Source organism: Apteryx mantelli, chromosome 2 (genome assembly GCF_036417845.1).
Source record: "Apteryx mantelli isolate bAptMan1 chromosome 2, bAptMan1.hap1, whole genome shotgun sequence".
NCBI classification, from domain to species: Eukaryota; Metazoa; Chordata; class Aves; order Apterygiformes; family Apterygidae; genus Apteryx; species Apteryx mantelli.
The window spans coordinates 79593172-79610557 of record NC_089979.1 but is presented as its reverse complement, the minus strand read 5'-3'; the positions used below and the strand labels follow the sequence as shown (position 1 = coordinate 79610557).

Sequence of the window (17386 nt, the reverse complement as noted above, 5' to 3'; positions counted from 1 at the left end):
ATGTGCAGGCCAAGACTCCAAGAGCCTCCCCTGGGGAGATACAAGAATAGCACGGCCAATCAGCCTCTCTGCAAGAGCTGCTCTCCAAGACTCCTGTGGCGCATGCTAGGAACAGCATTTGCAAACGGCACAGAGATACAAGGGATTGGCAAGGGAAAGGGAAAGGTCAGCTAAGGTTGCTACTGCTACAGCCCAGTCAGAGCAAATGGCAAACAAGAACAGGCCCTTTCAAAGAAGCACTGGGGAAAAACTGATATGCATGTTGTGATGGCTCCACCATGCTCATCATCCCCTTTTTGTTCTTACAGGAACGGATGCAAAAAACAGAACCTACTTTGGGAAAGGAGACACTATGGAAGCCATAAGCAGAAAAGACAATTGTTGTGGGTTCCTATTTTGGACAGCCACTTTCACTTGCCTGTACACTGATTATTCCTACTGTCATATGTTAGCAGCACCACATACAGCAGGGTTAGCCAATGTTTTATTACCAGCCCCCCAAGGCAATAAAAGACAACATCAGGCTTCAGCTTCTGTGTGTTCTCCCAGGGAGCCTGCAGCAATAGATAATACTCACCTCCAGTGTTTTCATTTGATAAGTAGGACATCCACTTGGCCCTGTTATAGGTAACTATCATTTTTGACATGTGCAGAAGATCTGCCTTCAGGGCGGCAGTCCTGCGGGTCCTACATTCTTACTTTTTGAGTCCGTTCCTTCATGTCACATAGAGCAAAGGCAGCTGTTCAGCTGCTCCCATCAGTGAATTTGCTCTTCAAACAGCAGCTTTACTAAGAGCATCACTGGCGACAGAGGCTGGAATGCTCACTGGTACAGCTGCCTATAGCTGGATGCACTGAAATAACAGAGCTGTGGACAGAGGTCATCCAGAGATCAGTTAGGTCACACAAAGCTGATGGTTCAGTACCCTTATAGCTTGAGGCTATGTAACTTGGGGCTGAGGTGAGAATAGTTCTCCCCAGTGAGGGCTCACTGGAGCTGAGGAGAACAGGTTCAGTAGATTGCCGAGCCTAGACATAGTCTTTGCTGTGGCCTCAACTTTCTACCCACTCATGGTTGCTCCTTGCATAGCACAACTACCAGTAGTCGGCATGCATCCACCCTCCAACACGAAAATCTTCACATTTGTTACAGACTATACATGCAACATCTTCTGTGACTGTGGCTAGCTGTGCTAGCAACATGCCCACATGGGCCACCAACCCACTACCTAGTGGAAAAATGACTCCTCCTCCAGTGATCAGACGCTCACCAGAGGCACTCTGAGGGTGACTGCAGGCCCATAATGCAATGTTTACCAGCATTCAACAAGCAGATGGAGGTTTGTGACTGGTTTCTCCCAGCCAAATTTCCTGCAGGAATGACTGGTTTCCAGAGTGTTAAACAGCCGTGTGACCACAGCCAAATGCCAGATGGCTGGAAACTGAGTATTGGAGCTGCCCTCATGACGAATGTCTGGCCTTGGCTGCCAGCACCATGCGCTTATGTATCAGCTTTTGAATAGGAAGGACTGGCTGCAAGATGGAGTGTGACATGGGATTTAGCACGATTTGTCAATGATGCCATCACACATGATGAAGAGTGAAAAAAGTGTTTTCTTTGACTTGCTTTCTTCACTGTGCAAAGCAATCCACTTCAAGAGCCCTTTTAGCTGATAGTGTAGATGCAAAAAGCTGTTTCAAAGGCAGGATAGGTAGCTCTGTGCAGGGCTCCAGTGAGCAGGAGATACAATGTTTGCTTAATTCTTAAAAACAGAAGACTTCAGGAGTGATGAAGAATTGAACCATAAGTAGGTGCTGCAGTTCTACCCACTTTACAGACTTTGGACTATCGGTAGGGAAGCTGACACTTGCCACTGGAGAAGCTATGGAGTTGCAAGGCTATCTCAGAGCCTCATGCGATGTATTTACAGTTACTGGGTCCCCAAGAGCATCCACAGCAGCAGAGCCTATAGGTGTCACAGCGCTCTCCGCCCTCACTCGTAATTCACACAGAACCAGGAGATTTGTGTTTGTCTCACGGCAGAGCCATTCTGCAGGCTGACATTTGCAATCAGGAGCAGAACACAAATGTTAATAAAAGAAAAAGTCTCCAAGTGGCAGCATGGGTATCACTCTATGCAAACCACCCACTCTGGCCTCAGTTTCATGACCTTTATGCTGATCTGCCTTTTGGCTGCCACTGACACAATCAATCCCTGCCCTCCTGTCTGCATTCACCCATGAGCTGGCCCAAGGGACTGGTCTGTCTGAACAGTGTTTTACTATTCTTTCATCAGGTTCACGTTCAGCTGGATCAATTACTTGATCTGGTCTACTGCTCAGCCTGCTCAAGCGTTACTGCTGGCACAAGAGACAGCAGGAGAGCAGTTAGAAGCAGCAGTCTGCACTGAGGTCGGCTAAAAGCAACTTACAGTAACAGTCTCAGTGTACCAGTCCTACTGCCTCAGCGCACTCTCACATACATAGTCTGAAGCATTTACACAGCTTGCAAAACATGTAGCCAGTTTCAGAGGTATTCAAATGCATATGCCATATTGGGCAACAGACAAATCGGTGATCTGCCTAGATTGATTTTATTTATGCTTTAATCTGCAAGATGCTTATGTGAGGCATGAAATGAAGCTAGGACTTTGCAGACTCCTAATGAGAATGTGCATGTGAGAGACGAACAGCTGGAAGATGAGTTATAATAACCAAAGAAAAAATCCAGCTAGCCACCCAACAAAAGACAGTTGCCTATTTCTTTTAAACAGGACTTAATTGCTGGTTTTACTTTCAAGAAGTATGTCACTTACGGAATAAAGATGAGGCTATTTTAGCCCAGCTGATGTCTAAATGACAATCTCCAAACACAAATTTCAGCCACAGGACATCATTTAATCTGTATCAGCAGAGCACTCTGATCCCTGGATGGGATTTTGGCACTCTAGTCTGTTAACTTGTATTTACATTCCACAGGCAGAGGTTGGTTCAGAGGAAGGCTGAGGGTGGGAAAAACTGCAGGAACATTTAATGCTTCATCATGTGGAATGGTGCTTAGTCTTTCTGGAAAGTTCAAGCTTCTTTGTAGTCAGCAGCTGGGCCAGTCCATTCATCAGCATCATGAATATGGTCAACGACATCACCAGCACATAGTGGCTAATGCTGCAAGGAGATAGAGAGAAAAAAAGAGAGAAAAAATGGAAATTTGCAGTGTGAAAAAAAAACCCAACCCAGAGTTAAACAGCCTTCTGAAAAATGTTCATACCTAATTATTGGCCCAGTACTACATTTTATATATACTGCTCCAGGATGGCAACTTTCATAATAGCACTACAATGTCAAAACCAAAATCTCTGGCAAAAAGAAAGGGTAGGGACAACAGTACATACAACTGAATGTATACTAAGCAAGTAAGAGGCACTGGATGTGTTTTTTCATTCAGGTGGTAATTCAATGTCTGTGACTGAAACCATTGCAAAGTTTCAGTTTGCTGTGGATCATGCAGAATTTAGGGAGAACTTACCATCAGGTAGACATTCTTTGGTAATAAGACAACTCAGATATGTCAGCTGAGTTGCAATTTTTCAGTCACTGATTATTGGAAGGATAACAAGCAGAAAGATTGTTCTTCGCTTGCTCCAGTTCTCACACTGTTTGCTTGGGTATCTGATTTGACAAACGTTACAGATGGGATATTGGGTTAGACTTGAGTTTTGACCTAGAACATTCAGCATCCCATGTTCAATGTTTGAATCAAGCAGCTCTTTAATGTAAGTCACTAGCCATCAAGAAATGAGGGTTTTTTCCAAACCCAGTGACAACTCAGCCTAGAGTTTCAGATGAAATATTGCTGCACCCATGTCCATCATGGCATCCAGAGCCACCCGTGCAGCTGTTCATTTTTTCCTGCGACTACCGAAGATATTGGCATTAGAGGTATCCATACCTCCTGATGCATCCCATCTCCACTATTTCAAAAGAGATGGCTCTTTAGGAGGAGCAGGATAACTTCAGGCGTGATGAAGTCTGAGCTTATTTACAAAAAAAGGATTCCAAGGAGTACTTGGAGGTTTAATGATCTGGAATTTCTGCCTGAGGACTCATTCTATTTGACAGTTTAGCCACGGAAGAGCAGTAAAGCTCATAATTCTGACACTATCAATCCTCACGACCCCAAGATTGTGACAATCTTGGCACTAGCATGGCATAATTTAGTTCACTACTGTGAAGTGTAGAAACACTGGCTCTAACAAAGTTTGGCCACTAACCAGCATGGGAAAATAATCCAAAAATTCACTGATGAGTGGGAACTCTTCCATAGCCAGGATACGAGCAACCAAAGGAACCAGTCTGAACACGCTAGATGGAGAGTACTGAAAGGGACTTGACTGCTGCTACAAGTTATTTCTATTTCTATTATTTAAAAAAAACACCATTGCAAATGGACTCAAACCTCAGCAAGCATAATCCACCCCAACATCCTACAGCTTGCATCTGTGTGAACTCCCACCTCCACACAGTGCAACCAAAAATATTCATACTCCTGCCCTGTTTCTGCAGGGAACATGCAAGATCACACAGTAAGAGCATGAAATCAGGCAAAAAGCATGCTGTAACCTGGTCAGTCCACTTTGGGCTTCATAGTTCACAGCACATTTACAATACAGAGATAACACACCTCCCTCCTCAGGAGCAGCCTTCAGAAGTCCACCTGGGTGTGTTATAGACTCAGTCCGAGTTTCAGTGCTCCATGGGAAAGGGACATAGGGTTGCACAATGGAAATCAAACCCTAGCTGCAGTTACCTTCATGGTGTGACATGCCCTTGGTGCCTGTACAAGCACCACAGGCATGTAAATTTGCATAGCTTTTAAGGGAACAGCCACTCTGGTGAAGAGCTGCATGGTTTAATGTCTCACATTACTGTTAATATCTCAGCTTTCCTTCTCACAGGGCACCAGAATTTTATTTTTCATGCAAGTAGCAACAACATTTTACTTCTAGCTTTTCAAGAAAGTTTGAAAATGTGAAACCCAAAAATCAGAAGTCAAATGAGGACCCTGCCTTTATTCCTACAGACACCTTAAGAGAGTCATCAGAGGCTTAGCAATTGCTGAAGGCTTGCTGCCATCAGCATGGGACTTATGCAGACATCTGACTTCCCCTTGCCCCAAAAGGGGCTTTGCCAGATGTGGGTGCTAACAGATGATTTTAGGCAAACATAAAGGGGGGCTTCCTGAAAGGAAAAATCTCCCCAAATTCTGCTTAGCTACCTGCCAGTCAGCTATTTCCCAAATGAGGTTCTTCAGCTACTGCCAAAGGACAGATCTCAGAGGTACCTGTCATAACCAAGACCAAAGTCCAATCTGATCAAGAGATCCCTGTAGTCCCAGGAGTATTCAGGTGACAGAAGAGGCACCCATTCTCTCAAAAGCTGTGACAATTTTCTGCTGTTCTTCCCCCTCTCCTGCCAAAAAATATAGGCAAAGTAGACTCCAAGCTCCCTCTTGCCCTTCTTCCCCCATGCACATCTTTGAAGGCATCATTAGAGGTTGCCTGCAACAGCGTGACAGAGTGAGACTGATGCTGAGGTGTGCTGCTAAATCAAGCACTGAAGAATTTCCTGGCCCAAAGCAAACTCCCACAGGATTCAAGAGCATGAAGCATGGTCAACCTTCTCCTCCAAGCCTGACTGTGCCCTGTATCTGCTGGCTCAGTGTGGAGCCAGTTCAGAAGACAATGATAAGCAAAGACATACTGCCACCCCGCAGGACAGGATCTACCCCGAAGGCAACTTCCACAACCCACTGAGCCTTGCCCCAGCCCCTCCCCATATCACCAGTTCCCTTTAGCAGGGGAAGTTCCCATGTTCTTTGGCAACTGTTTACAAAGAAGTCTTTCAAATTCATACACAAAATTCAGGCATTACTGCTAACTGTTATAAATAAACGCCCAGCTACACTTACAAGGCTCTTACTACTATTCTTTGTGCCAGCCCACTTCAAGGTACTAGGGGCTGGGTCCTTCATGCTTTTATAATGAAGACAGTGCTGAATGCATTTCTTCCTTGCTATACTGCACAAAGCAGAATGGCTATGCTCCTTTATTAAAATATCAGATCTTCAGAGTAAAGAAAAAATATATTATGCCACAGAGCACAACTAAAAGCAATTTCAGTCTATGTATTATCATATAATGGCAAACGGCCAATATCTCTGGGGCTATCAGCAACTGGAACTGCAGAGCCTGCAGGCAGCTCTGCTTGGTAAATTAGTTCTCAGGTTGGCATAATGCTGTATTTAAACAAACAAACAAACAAAACAAGACTCCTACAGGTATATGCCACAACACTGATGGAAAAATCTTGATACCTACACAACCCTGAACTGCACCCTTGGCTCGATCTGTAGTTACAGTAAAGCAGGTAATTCTCAAAACAGGCTTACCCCATCAGAGCTCAAACCTGAACTAATAAGAGGGAAGAGAGAGGAAAAAAAAGTGAGATTTCAGGCTGCAGGCAAGTTAGGTCCATGATGAGGAAGGACAGACTTTAAGTAGTGGGTAATGCTTATAAAGGATGAGATGGGCAGGCAAAGGCAAGGGGAGAGAAGAGGTAGCTGGTGGATGGCATCACAAAGAAAAGAGAGATCAAACATCAGTAGGAAAGGAGAGAAAAAGATCATTCTCCAAACAGTGCCTGTTTTCTCCAGATAGATAATACCTAAGAGAGCAGACAGGATTAAAAACTGGTAAGATAGGAAGATGGAGTATGTTACCTTAGCCATTCAAAAACTGGAACTGAAATAAAACTAAGTAAAACATAACAACCTCTCTTAGAAGAGCTCTTTCCAGAAGAGTTTGAGAACCTCATTTCTACATGACATGCTACTTTCAGTGTGTGCTTAGGAACAATCCCACATTTAAGAGTCCAGATTTAGATTCTAGATTTTAAGTCTACTGAAATTTAGGCCAGGGTCCCTCTCCCTCCCTCCTCCATTTCACTTGAAACAATTCACAAGTCACATTACTCTTAACTCCTATTCTCAAGATTACTGGTAGTACTCTTGTTCTATTTACAAATCCCTTGTTTTAATAATTAGACATAGAAGCCTCACCTTTCCAAAAGTACAACTATTTCTATTATAAGCTCCAATAATATGCACAGATTTAACAGTTCCAAGATGCATTTTTTTTAATACCAACACTGCTAGAACAATTCTCCCATGTTTTCTGCTATTTCACTAAAACCTATAAAAGTCTCCTGTGCTTTATCTATGTCCCTTGAACTTTGAAACCGCAGAAGATGTATCTATCTCTATATCTTCCAGAAACTGTTATAAAAAGGAGTGGTACAGTGTGTGTCTGTAAAATATTATATAATATTGTCATATAAAATGAGGCTTCAGTGGTTTATCTCAACCATCTGAATATACAACTACTTAGAAACTTTATATACTATACAGATATATCTTTAAAGCCATAAAGATATATCTAATATAGCTTTTAAGCCATAGAGATGTTCCTTTTAATGACAAAGAAGCAGAAAAACTAGCTATTCCATTTGCCTGTTATTCAAAAATAGAAGAATCTGTCAGAACAAACTTCTCATGATCATGTACCACAAACTGATGCATCAAAGATACTGTGAAGACTGCATTATTCTTTTTATAAATTGTAAGGATGGGTATTTTGTAGTGCATATAATGCAGTTTAGGGTGACCTCAAGATATGTAGGGTAAGAGTAACAGAGTAAGGTTAGCAGACCTCAGAAGCTTGTCTAAGTGGCCACTGTTATGAATTCTACATTCACTGCAAGATTATTATTACCCTGTTCTTATAACAAAGCAATGAAAAACACTCTCTGAAAAAAGTTCAAGTTGATTTTGGTACCACAATTGAGCGAGACGACTTGAAAAGTTTCCAAGAGGCCACAGATAAATATGGTAGTTGGTAATTTACTGAGACATGGCAGTCAATGGTGGGTTGATCATTTGCTGAATGTGGCCACAGGACTGTATGGTGGATTTGGCATCACTCAGCATTTCAGTAACAATCTGGAAGAAGAGGGGAAAGTAGAAATCTCTTTATGATCGAAGACAATACTTAAGTGGTGTGGATGCAATACAACTGGGAGAATAAAGATGTCATGTTAATGTGGATATGCAGTATGGTAGAATGAGATGTAAAGCCAGGAGCTAGGGGACAAAATTAAGAAATGGAAACACATGAGTTCAGTGAACAAGAAACACTTCCACACAATGAAAGAGGTCCACCAGGCAACAAAACACCACCATAAAACAGCAGTGAAGGCCTTACCTTTCCTGAGGGATTAAAAACCAGCTCTAACATACAAAAGTTCTGAACACTGGTACCGAAATACTCAAGTGTTGCCAAATGAGTATTTCTTATTGAACTTGCATATTCTTAGTAGGAGAGAGGACATATAAAAGTTTTGAAGCCTGGTATTTAGAAAATCCAGAGAAATCTGTCAAGAGCAAAAAAAGGAAATATACACCAGAAGCTTTCCAAATACAGCATGTATACCCCTGGAATCCAACAGAGACTCTAGATGAATGCATCTCTCAAACTTCAGTAGGCAAATAAATTGCTGCTTTTTCAGTCTGTGATTTTATATTAGTGGTTACCAGATCACTGAAATGAACCCTGATAATTACACTCCCCACACACACCACTTCCTATCAGTGCCACAAAAAGAAAGAAAAAGATGACAGCAGCTGTCCCTAAGGGCACTCCTATTCTTTGTTCCCTGAAATTTTACACAGGCTTTGCTGAGATACAAATGGTTGGGGGAAAAAAAAAAGAAACCATCATTTCCTGCACTGACTCAGTCTTCTCAGGAAAATTTTGGCAACAGCTAAAATGTCAACTGAGTAAGGATATTTTCAGAACTGGCTGCCAAAGCAATAGCAGACAACAGGAATGCCACAGAGATGTCACAGCAGTTGTAGCAAGAGGACAGGAAACAGCCACTTCAGTACCTGTCTCCCACTAAGAGCTGCCCACAAGCCTGCAAAGCTCATCTTCCCTCTCAGGAATGCACAAAATATCTTCTACTGTCGTCTACTAATGTTGCCAAGCTTGAGGATCAAACAGCAGAAAGCTGCTCAGTTCTGAAGTTTCAGGGGGTCAAAATGTTGCTAGACAAGAGAAGGATTGCTTCAGTTCTGCATATGGCTTCACCTGTTTTCTTATGCAACCGAGAAAGCTTTATTTTATATACATATTTTACAGACACAAACACATAACGTATATAAAAACTACAATAAAATAATGTAGGTGGCAAAGTGAAGCACTCAAAAATGAAGTAACAACAAGTTTAAGGTTGCCTGAGCATTATGCACTACCACATTATAAATTGATCACAAATTACTTTTTCAAAAGGACCCTTTTAAAGCTTTCTTCAGGGCACAAAGCATACACACCGAGAAGCAGAATTACACTGGTGCATAACCAGCTTCCCTGAAGTCTGGGGAACAAGGCATACTTCCAGTTGAAATAGATCCAAGAATGTACCATGGCCGTAAATCACTATGCTACAAAGCCTGTATATCAGAGAGGAAGAGGGAGGTTCTCTGTAACAATTTTTATTTTTGCTTACTAACTCCCAATTAGAGAGCTTCTTGTCAAACAGAAGAGAGTATTTCTGGGTCTTTAATATGCATGTTAATCTACACAGGAATTCAAACAACCAAAGGATGAGGCCATCTGATTTACCAAAAACTTGATTTCCTCCCACTGGGAGCTTCCAAAAGGTAGCCATGAGCAGGAATTTTTATCTCCACAAAAAACAGGCAGAAAGCGCATGCATGTGTGTGTACGCATGCATGTACTGAAGGGAGTGTGGGGCTGAGCAAAGCAGAGTAAATGTAGACTAAACAGAATATTAATATTAACCATGGGTCACTATTCAACTTTAGTTTAAGTAACAGTTTCAAGTGACTAGATTGGCTGAATTATTAACAACATGTTCTCTCTTAGCCTTCTTACAGAATATTACCTATTTCCACAACTCAGGGAAGGTAAATCCAAAATGCTTTGCTGTGGAGGCTAGTAGGACTCATAATGCAGAAACAGAAATGCATTTGTTATAGTTGTGATTTCCATGTTTAAATATTACAGATTTATTCTCCTCCAACTGGGGGTAGGATAAATGCATAGGTCTTGCTAGCCACCAACACATTTACATGACGGTCATTAATTCACAGGGGATCATATATGGAGGCTTAAGTAGATTCAAGGCAATTAACAATTCTGATAAATTATTATTTTAACAGAAATTAAAACTAATTAAAATGCAAAACAGTAATTAAAATACATTGTGTAATTACTGTTCTTTAGAAATCAAACAAATACTATTAACTGGTTTTCTAACCATGATAAAGCCATTATTTATTCCATGTCACTGGCCCAAATTTTAAGACCCAGGTTTTAGGTTGGGGTATGTGCGTGTGTGCATGCGTGTGTTTTAAGTACGGGGAACCTCACTGAAGCATTTGATTAGGGAGAGTAATTGGAAAAAATTACAAGAGTTCTAAGTAGATAAACAACAATATTAACCTATGAGCTTTTTGAAAATGCAGTGGAGGCAAAAAATACTGTACCTTGCTCCTATATCAAGCCAGCTTCCATAATCTTTAACCAAAAAGAAAAAGTGCTAGGAAATAAAACAACTTTGATTAGTATATCAGCATCGCACAACTTGAAACACAAAATTAAAAACAATGTTTTCAGGCTGTTTACTCAAAGTTTTTCATTCCTCAAGCAGAACAAGGGCAAGACCTGTCCAGGAATACTCATTTGGACGAAAGTGAAGAATATTCTAGGAGCCAGAAATAGATTTAACATGGTATCAAACACAAACAACTAAAGATGGACTAATTTCTGTCAAGCTGCGTCTGCAAGAATCAGGGAAGATTACCAGCAGAGAACCCTTTCAGTAAGAAAAGCCAAACCACTTTATTGCTTAAAATAATGGATCTCATAAGGTCTTGCGCCAAAGAGAAGGTTGCATATTGTTTTCTTGGAATTTTGCCCCAAATTTCTTTGGGCAACTCAGGCAGTTCCCCATCTATAAGATGGGAATAATGCTGGGAGAAGACATAGCTTGAGCTGTCTATTAGTTAATCCCCCAAATTCCAGCTGATGGCCACATTAAGCATTTAATAAGATTCAAGGCCATAAACCAATTTTATTTTATTTTATTTTTTTCAACCTTTTCCATTTCTTGTATACACATAGTTCCTGCATATCAAACCTCTTTGGTCATATTTTGCTTTGTACACCACTACACATTTGCGAATTGTTTTAAAAACATTAAGTCAAAGTAGAAGAATATGTGAGATATACCACTATGATCGAGGTCTTATATATCTCCACTGTTTTTCCCCTTTGGTCTAGTTGGACTGATTTTATTAGTGAAATGTAATGAGTGTGGTTTACTAATATTTTAATCTTTTTCCTATGGCAGTTACAAAAAATCAGTTTAGTCACAAAGATTTGTTTAAAATTACACAAAACTGTATCTTTTCCATTTCTCACTCTAAAGACAAATGAATCATTATTTGGTTTTGTATCTGCTGTTTTTTCTGTATGCTAAGACCCATAAATCACACTGTACAATCAAGTCACATCAGGAATACTTACTCCAAAGGGCTGAAACTAAAACATTTCGTACAAAGTGAGAACACCAACCCTACCTGCTGCTTTTAAAATGTTCCTGTTTATTTTGTGATACCACAGGGCACTGCTTGCTGGGTTGAAGATAGCTTGAGGGAGCATTGAATATGTACTTTTAATCACTAAAAAGTATGTTGGGAGATTGTTTGGTCTCCTGGATTCTGACCACTCTTAACACTGGAATTGATGGGTAATACATTTTTCCTTTTCTCTTGAGGGAAAAGGGGAGGGGAGCAAGGAGAAGGTTCAAATACCTGAAAATTGACTGAACCTGTCAAACAGCTAAAACTGATATTCTTAATTAAATTCTTCTTATGAACTTGACTGGAAAACATATGAAAAATTGGGAATGATAACTTACAATCTAAGAGTCAAAAAGTGAAATAATAAGAATGTTGCCTCTTCAGAAGCATTAATTACATGAAATTCAAAGAGTGGTGATTGGAGGAGTTTTAGCTCTAAATTATGCTAGGATTCTGATTCAATTTACTGCCCTAGTTCCAAAAACTTTGAAGTCTGAAACAAATTCAGATGCCCCCAGATGGAATTAGGAGAGTACTCTGCTTCTTGATCTTATTTGAACAGAATGTGCAAGAGCAGCTTACCAAAGCCATAATGTCTGAAATCACAAGAACAATGAGGAAAAGGCTGAAAGAGAAAAAAAAAGAACCAGACCATCAACTTTTATTCATGGCCACAGACAGTTACAAAGCTTACTAAAACCCCATTAAGAAATTAAAATACACGATTTCTTGTACATGCCTTTCAATCACTCAGATATATGTCAATGTACCAGAGAACAGTTAGAATATATGACTAGAGCATTTGGTGATTGTAATCCCACCCTGCTTGAAAAAGACATTTCAAATTAACAGAGTTTCAATTTCGCAACAGAGAAACCTAACACGAGTCATTTACCAGGAAAAAAGAGCAGCATCCCAAAGGCTGGGTGCTAGGCATACTTTTAATTCATGTCAAAAACAAATGTTACAAACCATGTCTGCCCAGCAGGTAACACCCATTCTTGACATAGAGAGCTTATGTGCCAATTAAGTCAAACAAAGCTGATTTAGAAGCTTCAATACAGACTCAAGAGCAACCTAAACTGCTTCTGTATACACAAATACCTGAGCTGATCAGTCCCATTCTGACAGCCAGTGCTGCCAGGGTAGGAGGCTAAGTGAGGGGAAAGCCTCCCTTCCAGACCTTTGGGTGCCTCTAAGCTGCTCCAGGAACGCCCACATTTTGGGGGCATGTGCCCAAACCCACAGCTCTCTTTGTTAGACTGCAGGCTACTTCAGGAAAGTAGACTGCAGCCAATAAAACGAACCAAAAGGGAGCACTTAGAGCTGTTCTTTCCCCATTGTCTTAATCTTCTTTTCATTAAACTATGTAAATCCTAAACTACATGAAAACAGTTGCTATAACTGGTTAAAATTAGTTTCTAAATTAATGACATTGAAGCAAAGTTGCAAACAGCTGACCCATTAACAAAAAAGTCTCTAACTATAATACAGTTCATTTACCAGTACCATCATCAAAAATATGTGAAGCTTTTTTTTTGGAACATATCCTACTGTAGCATTGCATGAGCATGTACTGAGGGACAGTCATACCAAAGTCGCCTGATGAGAAAGTTGTATCTTCCAATATTGCTTAAGTCTAGGCAATGCTTCATTAGCAAATAAGGATGCAACAAACCTATTATTTCTCAGACTCACTGAAAGTCTCTCTCAAATTATGTGTGGCTCAGATAGGATACTGTGATCTTGTAGTGCCTCGTAACACTCAGCTAGAGGGCTGTTTCAACAGGCAAGCTATAAGAACATACACTGACAGAATATTCCCCCTGAGCAGCAAAAAAATTCTTTTACCTATAAACAGGGAATTTGGGAGCAATTTGTCCAAATCACAAAAATCTGGGTTTTGCCCTCCTGAACTGCAGGAAGCCTTTCACAATGGAAGAACAACACTAATCTCAGGGTACGTGTTCAACAGTACAAAGACAAGATAGCTGCCTGCAATGGCTTAATCTAGTTAGCAGGGGTAGCAAGAGCAATAAAGAGCCTGCAGCACAGACTCTGGGACGTGCTGACAACCAGAGTACAACCCCTCTGCGGATCCCAGGTACATCTTCGGTTACTGCCCTGTTCCCCAGCCGACACTGTGGCAGTGTCATTGCGAGTGTTACCTGAGCAGCTAAATTAAGCCAGCACAAACACCGGCCTCAGTTACAACCACAGCCTCGTAAAGCGCCACAGACATACTTACACCCTCTGTTTTAAGAACTGTTTATAATTTTCCCTCTCTTGCACACACATGCATGTCCCATAAGACTCCAATAGTACTGGCGCTGCCAGAGCAGGTGCTCAGAAGCTCGGGAACACTGACCTTTACGATGTCTCACCCGTATAAACCCATGTCACTGGGTAGCTGGTCTTCCGAGCCACCACTGCCCGCAGTGCAGCCCTGCTCCTGCGTAAGCCTTGGTGAGGACAGACATCTTCCCACGGGGTCCAGGACAGCCCCCCCACCCTGCTCGCACAGCTAAGGCAGAGAGGTGAGTGTGGTGGGGAGCCTTGGGCCACCTCTCCAACAGCAAGTGGGGTTGCACCCGGCTGCCACGTCCCTTGTCTGAATGGGGTGGCATTGTGCAAAGACACAACAGGCAGGGCAAAGGCAGGATGAAACCAAACAGAAAGGCACAGGGCATCACATGGAGCAGTGGCAGCTTTCCCGAGCTCAACTGAGCCACACGCAAGACACGTTCACTGCAGTTCTCCTGCCATGGGCCAGTGGGACTTCTGGTCTACCCACGCCACATCCCACCGCCCTAAACTCAAAACTACATGGCTGACGGCGACATCCTCCTTCACGGCATCATCCATAATCCCACACAACAAGCAGAGGATTCAGCCGTGTCCTTTGGTCCACTGAAAGGGCTAGGGAAGGGTAACAGTTTAATCTGGGCAGTATTAAATTGCCATGGAAAGGTGTACGGCCTACTTTTTTTCCTTCCTTTTTCTTTGAAATGCTATCTGTGGTGAAGTCAGTGCTACAAAGCTCTAAACTGCTTAGATTATAAATGGGTTATTTAAAATACTATATTATAGGCAGAGATGCAATATAAAACAAAAATCAAATTTTAAATTCTGCTCATTTTTCTACATTAAGAAAAAAAAAAGGTGTTCCTGCTGTGTATTGTCAACAAAGAATAGTAAATATCTGATTGTTTCAGACAAGGCCAACACTTCCATTTATACTCATTTATTACTCAGAAAAAGATTCCTGAGCTTGCAAAAACAACAAAATTCCCAAACAATAATATAAAAAAAAAGTAACAGTATGATCTCTTGGTTGTTGTTGGAGAGGGTTTTTTTGTTTGTTTTTTTGTTTTTTGTTTTTTTATAAGATTGAGATTTGACAACTACAAATTCTGGCAAAATAGATTTGAAACCCTACTAATGCAGAAATATAGCACTTACTATACCTTTTAGAAGAAAGTTGTGTTGTGACTTGGACAGCTTCAAAAGCACATGATACCAAAACAAATGGGATTACAACCTGTTTAAAACACAAATTATATTTTAGTTTACAACCACATTTACAAAACAACCTGGAAGGCTGAGGAAACATTTTCACACTTCCAAAATTATCATGAAATGTTTATGGTGTAAAAATAAAAATATTGGCAAGAAAAGGTTGAAAATCATTTTGCAGGAAGCATGTTTAGTAAATAAATAAAAAACCCTTCCATGGTCACAGCTGAACTGCAGTGAAACAAACCATGAAGCAATATGGAAAACTATAATTAAAAAACACTAATGATCCTCACTTCATTTATCCATTTTTGCATTGTTAATAAATACTTCAAAAGGGCTAGAACACAAAACTATTCAGGTCTAATATCTCACATGACAGGCTGCAGAACTCCAAGTATAACAAAACAATCTCAGCCACAAATATCAGAATATAGACTGTATTCAGCAACAAAAGGATAACGCTGCTCCTCCAAAACCAAGTCAAGCAAAGGTAAATAGTTCAGTGAATTAAAAAATATATTAGAAACAGTTTTTTCTAACTTAAGTCCGCTTTCTCTGGGACAGAAGTGGGAGAAACAGAGGCAGGAAATACTGCTTATTTTAGCAATAATCCATAAACTTGGTGTCTCCCCCCTGTATGCCTCTGTGCTAGAAGATCCTGTACTCAAATATCAGAAAAGAGCTCCCACACCTTGCCTGAAAACTAAAAGTACAATTCAATCTCTAGCAAACTAATGCAATATTAACAAGGTATTAAACATTATCAAAAATAGTGTTCATTGTAAAATGACAACCTAACCATTAGGACATTTAAAGCCTGTACTTAATGTACGTACATAGATGAAGCTAATAAAATATATACATTTCCTCAGTGCTTCTGTAGATATTACACTACAGGGAAAACTTATCATTTGTTAAATAATTTAAAAGTCTTTTCAACATTTAAAATTTCTATTTAAATACAAGAGACCAATCTAATGCAGGTAAGTTATATTTTCTATACACTTTAGTCTCTCTCTTTTGGGGAATCAGAAAGGTCTATTTAGAAACACCACTAAGGCTGAAAGCTGTACATGTGATTAAGTGGGTTAATGAATCTCAAATATATATTTTTTTGTAAATTGAAAAGTAACAACTATGTGCATGATATGTTATTTATAAACAGTTTTTCGCAAAAATTTCACTAAGATTACTAACCTTCAGCACAAGCAAGCCTCCCATCATAAAGGGACTGAACACAGTCAGGAAACAATAGACAGAAGCTGGATCAAAACTAGAGAAGCATGAAAAAGGCATTACAACTTATCTTTGAAATGGCATTTTTCATTAAAAAAAAACAGAGTTATTTGGTTATTCCCATAACTCACATTGTGCATATACATTTTTAAGTAAGGCTTCCAACTTCCTCTTGTCTTGCTCAAATATTAAATCAGCAAGGACTATCCATCTTACTTCTCTTTCTCTACAATTTTTCTCTGCTTGTGCTTTTCGAGGTGCCATGCTGCCGGGGAGCAGCAGAGCCCTCTGAACTCACACGGCCAATAAACTCCAATGGAAACTGAAACGATCAAGTAACCAACAAGCGCCCGGCTCTAAGGGAGCATGTTATAGAGAGCAGAAATGAAAGGAAGTATTATCATCATTTCACTGACTATTGCTTTAATGCTGCTGCCCTGATTTTGCTAATCAAATCTATATTCAGCATGCTAACTGTAGGGAGATTTTTTGCACCCTGCTGCTTTTCAAATGAATGAATAAAACTTACCTGTTAACAGAAGCTATGTTGCCAGTGCCAAAAAAGGCTGTCACTATGAAGAAAACCTAGATGTATTTAAGGAAAATACACCACAGAAACAGTTGCAGCAAAACAACATTTTTTCTGTTTCATTGCAGTTTGCTTTCAAAATCCTGTCATGAAACTACAAGAAGCTGGCCCACTATTACAGCTTTACTCTGTACTTAAGAAATACAAAGTATTGTCTAGCTCTACCCAAAATTTCAGATATGACTCTGTCAGTTTTTATAGAGAGGGATGGCATGTTTAAGATTTTAGAGCCTGTCTTGAAAAACAAGTTGCATCTCTCCGGCAGAGGCTTCCTCTGCCCTAGCAAGGTAGGAACGTATCTGGACAACAATCCCAATTGC

At 40.5% G+C, this 17386-nt stretch overlaps 1 protein-coding gene across 9 annotated transcripts in view; it reads right to left on the bottom strand.

Annotated features, from left to right (window-relative positions):
- Positions 1-2877: 2877 nt before the first annotated feature.
- PIGN (phosphatidylinositol glycan anchor biosynthesis class N) overlaps positions 2878-17386 on the bottom strand; it is a 110479-nt gene continuing 95970 nt past the window's right edge. For 6 of the 9 annotated variants that reach the window (XM_067290961.1, XM_013940767.2, XM_067290964.1 and 3 more), the window contains 6 exons: positions 17007-17062; positions 16439-16514; positions 15190-15263; positions 12305-12347; positions 10625-10677; positions 2878-3165 (listed from right to left, as the gene is read on the bottom strand). In XM_067290961.1, the coding sequence (XP_067147062.1) occupies positions 3042-3165; positions 10625-10677; positions 12305-12347; positions 15190-15263; positions 16439-16514; positions 17007-17062 (426 nt within the window). In that variant the 3' untranslated portion in view covers positions 2878-3041. The other 3 variants (XM_067290963.1, XM_067290965.1, XM_013940791.2) reach the window with 3 other exon arrangements.